This window comes from Pediculus humanus, genomic scaffold, assembly GCF_000006295.1.
Source record: "Pediculus humanus corporis 1103172108314 genomic scaffold, whole genome shotgun sequence".
NCBI classification, from domain to species: Eukaryota; Metazoa; Arthropoda; class Insecta; order Psocodea; family Pediculidae; genus Pediculus; species Pediculus humanus.
In genome coordinates this window covers 81486-90388 of record NW_002987883.1, presented here as the reverse complement: position 1 = coordinate 90388, position 8903 = coordinate 81486, and the positions used below count along the sequence as shown (strand labels likewise).

The window sequence follows — 8903 nt, the reverse complement described above, 5'->3', positions numbered from 1 at the left end:
ATTATATTTTATGTAATTATTAACTAAAATGATAAGGCATAACTAAAGACAGTCTTGAATGATACCTTCTTTTTCTTTTGTTATATTTTGATTCATTTGATCATTTTCATATTCGACAAAATCATCAAAAATACTAGGCCATGCTTCAGCATCATCATAACTGCTTAAATCACTTCCTATAGTGTCTATTAAATTTAAGAACATGTTCCATGTGTCACAAGGAATACCTCTAATATTCGGATGACTTTCTAAAAACTTTAGCCATTTTTCTAATATTGGCGGCTCCTTAAGAGAAAATACTATTTTCCAAAGACATATTGCCATATCCGATGGTAAAATCCTTTGACCGGTCATTTTATCAAGTCCAAATCGAAATGTAAATCTATACAAATCCTTAAACAATTCAGGATCATTTAAAACTTCTTTGCAAAGCTCTGGGAGTTTATGTGATATACTTTTTATTGAATCAGTTCTCATATTTTTTAAACCTGTTATAAATTCATCTTTTGAAAACTGACACATTGTTTCAGCATTTAAACGCCAAGCTAAAACTAAAACTTTAAATTCATCAGGTGACAAATTAAGATCCGATAATAATTTCTCCATTCCTTCAGCTAAAATATAATCAGGCGAATCTAAATCTTTGTAATTATCATAAAGAGCTAACAATTTAGATTCTGCAACTTCTTTAACTTTAGTTTCATTATTATTTGAAGTTCTTCCTAAAGGTTGTATTCTGCTGTAAAAGCTTAAAAGAGATCTTTAAGAAAAAAAAAAAAAAGAATATAATCAATAATTATCCAAGAATAATAATAATCGATAAAGGAATTTTTAAAATGTAAATTTTAATTTAACTAACTTATCCCTGTGTAAACTTCCACAATTTTCATTGCCTAAAACAATCCTAGAGTTACCATTGCTTTGATGCTCCAAAGCTGATAATGAATTTTTATGAAAATCATGATCATTTCCCTGAAATAACTTTTGAACTTCTCCCATTTCTAAAATAAATGAGTGTGAGTATTTAAAAGTTGATGATACAAGTTGTGTAAAAAATATATTAATTCATACCTTCTTTATTTTTTTCAACAGACTCTGTTGCCTGAGGTTCACCAGAAGTGGGTAGTTTAAAACATGTCAAACAGTTTCCCATTGGACTGTTGATTAAGTTCTCTCGCTTCATGTATCTTGTAATTTTATTAATTTCACTGGAAAATTTTTTTAAAATTTTGATTAAATTTGTGACAATTTTAATAAAAATCAACATCTGGAGGTACTTGTTTCTTTATTTTAATATTTTTAAAATTATACATCATATATAAAATAATTACAACAATTTAAACTTACAATAATTACCAGTTTTTATAAAAATGTCATTTTTAAACCGTAATTTACTTATTAACAATTTCATTATAAACCATATTAAAAAAAATATATAAATGAATAAAAATTAAATTTAAAAAATTATTATAACTAAATAACTAATCGTACGATAAAAAAAAAATTTGAAATTTGTAATTTACATTTAAAATATAAAAATTCATTAAGAGCAAGGAGGAGCAATATTTTATCGATAGTTTTATAAATTAAAAAATTTTAAAATAAAATTATTTTGTATTATTTGTTAAATACATATTCGAACATCAAAAAAATAAAAAAAAATTAAAAACAAAGGAATGTTCACCATTTTCAAACACTCTGACAACATTTGGAAATAAAATAATAATGTTTTCAATTTTTATTTTTTATATTATTATTAATAATTTAATATTTTGTTACTTTTTGTGTTAATATTTCTATAAAGTTTTATTTCCAATCACAAAATCATTCTTTGTATACAATCAATTTAATTATTATGTATTTCATTTGAAACTGAAATTGTTTTTAAATATTTAAACAGTTTAATACTTGAAACGTATATTACGTTTACTAATCAATTATGTTTACATTTTAAATAATTCTAGAATTTTCAATTACAATTATTTTATTTAATTATGAACGTAATTGAACTGTATAGTGGAATAGGTGGAATGCATTTTGCTTTAAAAGGTTTATTTTTTTAAATTATTTGGTTCATTGTAAAATATTCTTATATTTTATATTTTTTGTTTTATTGCATATATATATATATTGTTTTTTTCAATTTGTTTTTTTTTTCTATATTTTTTGAATTTATTGTAATAAAAATAAATTTATTTTTTTTTCAGAGTCTGGCATTGATTACAAAGTTGTCAAAGCTGTCGATATCAATACTACTGCGAATGAAGTATACAAATTAAATTTTCCTAAAACATTATTACTGGGGAAAAACATACAAAGTTTACAATTAGAAGATTTCAATGGAATAGACATGATTTTAATGAGTCCTCCTTGTCAGCCTCATACAAGGTAAGTATTTTTTTTAAAATTATTTTAAATTAACTTATTTAAAGAATGATTTCCAAGAAATAAATTAAACCCCTTTATCGGTTCCTTGCGAATTAAAAATTTTTTTTAAAATTTTGAACTTTTTATTATTGCTTATTTAAATTATTTTATTTTAGAAATGGTTTAAAAAGGGATAATTTAGATGAAAGAAGTCATTCTTTACTATATTTGTTAACTTTATTACCAAAATTACATTCGGTTAATTATATATTGTTAGAAAATGTAAAAGGTTTTGAAATTTCGAGAATTAGAGACGAATTAGTGGACATATTGATTAGTAGCGGGTATACATATCAAGAATTTTTACTAACACCAACTCAATTTGGAATACCCAATTCAAGATTAAGGTATTATTTATTGGCAAAAAAAAAACCTTTGGAGTTTTGTTTTTCAACTAAAAGTGAAGTGATGGAAAAATTACCTGTTTTTTTTAAAAGTGATGGTGTTGAGAATGAAATCATTAATTTACAAACAAATTTAGAAACTGATTTTGTTCAATGTTATCCATTAAAGGAAATTTTAGATGAGAGTGAAAAAGATATGGTGCCTGATAAAATTTTAAATAAATATGGAACAATATTTGATGTTGTTACAAGTGAGAGTTATAAATCTTGTTGTTTTACTAAAGGTTATGGACATTTTGTTGAGGGAACCGGTTCCGTTTTGTCATCGAAAACCTCCAGCCATGTAGAAAAAATTTATGACGATTTGAAAAAAATGAATAAAAATTCTAGCGAAGCATTAAATTTATTAAAATCTTTAAATCTCAGGTATTTTACACCGAAAGAAATATCAAAACTCATGTGTTTTCCAGACAGTTTAATTTTTCCTAATTATTTTACTAAAAAACAAAAATACAGGTTGTTGGGTAACAGTGTAAATGTTCATGTTGTCTCGATTTTAATTAAACTTTTAGTCTCATAGTTTTAGTTATAGTTTTTTAGTTTTTCAAGGAAAAAAAAAAAAAAATAAAATAAAATAAAATAAAGGATGGATATTTAAAATTTTCCTTTTTTGATAATAATAAAAATTTTGTTTATTTTTTTCGAAATTCATTATTATTATTGCTTTGAAGTTATTTAAATAAAACAATTTTTTTTTTTTTTTTTTTAAATAATAAAAATTTACAAATGCTTAAAATGAAATTAAATTATCAATCTATTTCTTATTAATTAATATAATTACAATTACAAAGATTTAATTATTATTATTATTATTATTATTATTATTAATTTTTACAATTTTTTTTTTTTTTTGTACTTACAATTATAAAAGTATAAAAAATATTATTATTATATCACTTATATTTTTGTTATAAAATTACTTCCCTGATAAGTTTACATAACATTTTAAATGATTTTAACAATTTTTTTTTTTTTTTTTTTTTTAACTAATCTTCGAATAATCAACATAGTTTGTCCAATTATTTCATCGATAATACATTTGCAAAAAAAAAATTTAACAAATATTTAATCACAATGAATAGTTTTTAAATAGATTGACATTATTTTTATATTATTATTATTATTATTTTTAAAAAAAAAAAGCATTTGTATTGCTTTTTCATTATTATCATTATCAAAGGTTCTCCTACTTTTTTTTAAATTTTTTTATTTTAATAAAATAAAAAAAACAAGCCCACTTTTTAAAAAAAAAAAAAAAAAAAACCAATCCTATTATTTTATGAATACTTTACACCATTTTTAATTTTTTTTTTTTTTTTTTCAGTTAAAGTTTGTGAAAAACAAAAAAAATTTAAACATTTTTTAATTATTTTTTTCGGTGAATTTTATTATAAATAATAATTACTTTAGAGAAATGTTTGTTAAATTCCATTGAAACTCGTTTAGAGTTAAAAACTGTAAAAACAAACTTAAATTTAAAAAAAAAAAATGTTATTTAAATACTTCACATAAATTAATGAGTACATAAATATTTATATTTTTATTTATATATATATATATATATATATATATATATATATATATATATATATTGGCTATTTTGAAAATTTTTTTTAAATATTTAATTCAATAATAAATATTGTTCTTGTCATTTCGTCCACTGTTTGGTGTTTGTTTGGTGTAAAGGAAAATTTTGTTCTATACTATGATTAAACATGTGTTGTTCGACATCAGGGATACTTAATATTTGATGACAATTTATGCAAGCATCAAATATTTTAGTTTTGGGAAAATTCGGACTAAGTGAAAAAACAATGTACAATTCCTGTTGTTTGTTTATATCGGGAAGGAGAACTAATAATTCCGGAAAAATTTCTTGCAAATTTTTATCACCCAATATTTTCACGCAATGCTCGTAATATTCTTTCGCCGATAATAAACTTTGTCTGAACAATATTGATTTTTTACGAAAATTATCTAATATTTCTTCGTTCGATATTATCTTATTGACTTTCGAAATCAATTTCGAATTTCTCTTTTCGAAATCAATCGGTGGAGTATATTCGAATTCCGTTGGTATGGCAAAACTTTGACCGCAACTATTAGTAAATGTTAAACCGTTTGACGTGGAAAATTCTGCGGTAAATCCTGGAGGAGGTTTTTTGATTATATCGTTGTTGTTGTTGTTGTTGTTAAAACATCCGTTAAAATTATCAAAACCCGGTGGAGCGTTCGATTTTAAATTTTCAACGGTCACATTTAAATTAACGTTGCTTTTTGATGGACCGACATAATCAAAATTATTTAAAACGGAAAAATTTAGGTTTGAAGGTGATGAAGACGCAACGATATCATCATCACTAGGTAGTAAATCAATTTCCTTTGATTTTTTTTTTTCAACATTTTTTTTCCTCGTATCACAATTTTTAAATTCTCCAAACCAATCTTCAACTTTTGGTAACGGTTTCCCAAGTGCAGGCTCATCGGAACTTGTTACAAGTGGTAAGGCACTATTATTATTATTTTGTAAATTTTTTTTTTTTTCATTTACATCCGTTTTTATTTCAATTTCTTTAGAACTTTTTTTTTTAGCCGTGTCTGACTTTTCTTCAACATTATTCGTTTTAGATTTTTTTTTTTTAGATTTCGTTTTTAGCGAATTAAACATAATTGGTATTTCCGATGTTTCAGACCTCACGTTATCCACGGATATGGTCAGAGTACTTGATTTTTTTTCTTTCGGTTCTTGAACTTTGTTGTTGTTGTTGTTTCGATAAGTTTTTATATTTACAAAATCAGGTTTAGATGCATCTAGATCTCTTAAATTAAGATTAGTACTGAATTTAGAATTAAGACTAGGAAAATCTTCGGTGCTATTTAATTTATGAGTTTTAGGAGGTCCTTTTGATGAAGGATTAGATTTTGGCGTCGGTTCTAATTTTTTATTGCTAATTGTTGCCCATTTGGCAGAAGTTCCGCTTGATTGTTGAGATTTATCCGTGCTAGAAGAAGGAATATCATCCTACAAAAATAAATATTTTTTTTTTTTTATTAATTCGATACAAATGACGAAACTCATACGTAAAATTAAAATCTACGAGTTATTTCATTACGTGTCTAATTTTAATTTTTTGTTCTCCGCTTGATTTGTGATTTACGTGAATTGAAACGTTTCTAGTAGTACCACTTCCGCTTTTGCTCGTACTTCCCCTTTCCTGATTAATGTTTAACTTTACCTTTGAGAGAGAGAGAAAAAAAAAAAAAAAAATTTAATATGATTCTTAAGTAGATTTGATGTATAGCTATGTACAAGCTTACTGATGTTCCTGGACCGCTACTTTCACATCCTACTCCTAATACGGGAAAATTTTCATCTGTAAGCGCTAAAGGAGCATTTCTTCTACCGAAAGCATGAATTGTAAGATTACTATTTCTACCACGAGTTTGCGGTATAGAAGTAACTACGGAACTTGTGCCAGATGGAAGAGATGGGAATTGGCTTGAATCGAAATTTGGCAACGCAGTACGCGATTGACTTCCAATAACACCTCCGACAGCTACTTCTAAAGGACTAAAATTATTGTTTACAAATTAAATTTGTAATTTTTTAAGTAAAGGGTTAACTTATTAAATCATTGTAAATACTCAAATTAACAAAAGTTTATTATAAATAATTGTCTAGGTGATGTTATTTTTTTTGATTTAAAAAAAAAAAAAAAATCTCTTTATTTGATAATTACCCATTATCGCTAATGCCACTTCTATCTCTTTTGGACGATTCTTGATGTCTATTTCTAGGTTTCAGAGTAAATTCCAATTCTAAAGTTCTTGCCTGTTTAGCGGCAGCTTTTCCTAAAATTCGCCCATGAGCAGATGCTCTATGAGCTTTTAAATCAATATCAGTACGAAATACCGGTGTGAATTTTTCATCAATGCAAGAACCTTCTTCGCATAAATAATGTTCAGTACGAAAATGATCCAGCAAGTAGTCATACGAACTAAACGAGAAAAAAAAAATTCATTTACAAAAACTAGAAATTTTAATATTTAGTTTGAAATTAAGTCATTCATAACACAAAAATTAAATTTGATATATCTTATGTAAGAGTGAATAATATTTTAATTGTAATTTACTTTAAACCCAAAGAGAATTTGAAAGCCAAAATAATACCTGTAGTATAAATCGAAACCATCGGCATCACAAAAATGACAATATAAATGATCTCTTCTTAAGTGCCTATATAAGCAATCATTATCCATGTAACGAACATCGCAAAATTGACATAATGGATGACCACGATGACTTCTATCATCTGCATCTCCTTTTTTTTTATGCAAATCTAAATTTTTAGAAGTGTAACATTGTCTTTCAGATGTAAATATCTAAGTTTAAAAGAAAAAAAAGTTTTAATTACTCAAACTCACCATTATTTACTGTTTGTCATTTAGTTAATACTTCTAATTTAAGTAATTACCAATTAGTTTAAGTTTTAAATAAAGTATTTGTAACTTCATATCTTTTAATAACATTAATTAATATTTAAAATTTAAAAATAAGGTTTAAAATCATAATTACAATAATTTTAAGTTAATTTAAAATAAATTTACTTACTTTTAGATGTTCCACACATAAATCACAATAATAAAGATCATGTTGCTTTCTCATGTGATCATATAAATTTTTAAATGTCTTAAAAGATGGATTGTTAGGACAAACACTACAACTGTGTTCCAAAAGAGAATAAAATGCATCTTGGACTTTTTTATTTTGAAAACAAATTTTAAATTTTTTATCTTCTAATGTTGAGCAATTTTGAATTTCATTAAATGGTTTTACATTGCTTGTAAATACAACCTATAAATCACATAAGAATATCATAATTATTTTTGTCTTAGATGATCATGTTTAAAATAATACAATTCGTTAAATTTAAAAAAGTAAAAGATCACTCTGTGCTCAGAGATTTTATAGTTTCATAAATTTTAATAAAATTTATGAATCTATGAGGTTAAAGTAAGTCGTTCGTTATATCCTTATTGTTTCTCTAATATTACTTACATAAATTAGAACTTTGAAAAAGAAATTGTTTTAACCTACCCTTGGTAAATCTTGCCTGCAAATAGGACATTCATTTTGACAACATAATACTCTCATTCGAGTAGAACATTCGTAGCAAACCATATGGTCACAGCAACCTATTGAAAAAATTTCCACATTTTTAAAGCACACTACACAAATATTTTCTAAACCTTCAGGAGCATTTGTAATCATATTTAACTTTGAAGTTACTAATTCGAAAAGACGACAAATAAAACGAACGTGAAGTATCAATATTTAATAGACAATCTAAAAACACAAATAAAAATATTTATTCGTACTAAAAATTTTAAACCAAAAAATATTTTTTTTTAAACACTAACTACTTCGAAAATTTACACTTTATTTAATTAATGACGAAAAACTACCGTGAGTTAAAAAACTGTCAAATAAAAAAAAAAACGATAAATTTCGTTAAAATATTATCTGTATGATTGTATTATATGATGGTAAAATTCAAATTGAATTTTCGTTTCTAAAATAGTACCCTGATAGTTAAAATAACGGAAGTAGTCATGCCAAAAATAGAAACGTAGAAAAAATTTTTTATTTAATAATTTTAAATTAATAATACTATTAAAAGTTATAATAAACATTATAAAAATAATTATAATAAAAGTTATAATATTTGCATACTGAAAATTTTTATTTTATTTTATTAGTATTTAGTTTCCATTTAGTAGTAATACAAAGATGGATGCTGGTGGGGCGTATGGAGGAGGCAAAGCTGGTGCTCCGTTTGATCCCATCGGTTTTGTCCAAAGACCACAAGTAATTTTAAAAGCTACTTGCTTAGTAAGTTACCCTTAATTTAATGTTTTTATTTTTTGCTTTTACACTAAATGTATTCTTTCTATATCGGCAATAAAAGTATAATTTTTTCCGCCATTTTGAAAGGTTTGATTTAATAGATATTGATTTTTTTTTAATTTTTAAAATTATAATTTAATATTTAAAATGATAGAAATTAAATA

General features: G+C 24.3%; 4 protein-coding genes across 4 annotated transcripts in view; 2 read left to right on the top strand and 2 right to left on the bottom strand.

Annotated features, from left to right (window-relative positions):
* Positions 1-42: 42 nt before the first annotated feature.
* Positions 43-968, bottom strand: Phum_PHUM591840 (uncharacterized protein; the record flags this gene model as incomplete). Its single annotated transcript, XM_002432511.1, has 2 exons — positions 43-760; positions 901-968. 2 exons carry the CDS (start codon positions 966-968, stop codon positions 43-45), a joined length of 786 nt encoding a protein of 261 aa, XP_002432556.1.
* A 1026-nt stretch (positions 969-1994) lies between these two features.
* On the top strand, positions 1995-3351 carry Phum_PHUM591830 (Modification methylase HaeIII, putative; the record flags this gene model as incomplete). Its single annotated transcript, XM_002432510.1, has 6 exons — positions 1995-2049; positions 2208-2388; positions 2544-2774; positions 2865-2956; positions 3024-3114; positions 3198-3351. 6 exons carry the CDS (start codon positions 1995-1997, stop codon positions 3349-3351), a joined length of 804 nt encoding a protein of 267 aa, XP_002432555.1.
* A 1128-nt stretch (positions 3352-4479) lies between these two features.
* Phum_PHUM591820 (uncharacterized protein) lies at positions 4480-8103 on the bottom strand (the record flags this gene model as incomplete). Its single annotated transcript, XM_002432509.1, has 7 exons — positions 4480-5853; positions 5945-6067; positions 6150-6402; positions 6572-6829; positions 7003-7214; positions 7444-7686; positions 7930-8103. The coding sequence occupies 7 exons, from the start codon at positions 8101-8103 to the stop codon at positions 4480-4482; spliced, it is 2637 nt and encodes an 878-aa protein (XP_002432554.1).
* A 519-nt stretch (positions 8104-8622) lies between these two features.
* Positions 8623-8903, top strand: part of Phum_PHUM591710 (synaptogyrin-1, putative) — a gene marked incomplete at both ends in the record, with an annotated part of 1083 nt that continues 802 nt past the window's right edge. The window contains one exon of the mRNA XM_002432508.1: positions 8623-8724. Coding sequence (XP_002432553.1) covers positions 8623-8724 — 102 coding nt within the window. The remainder of the gene's footprint in view (positions 8725-8903) is intronic.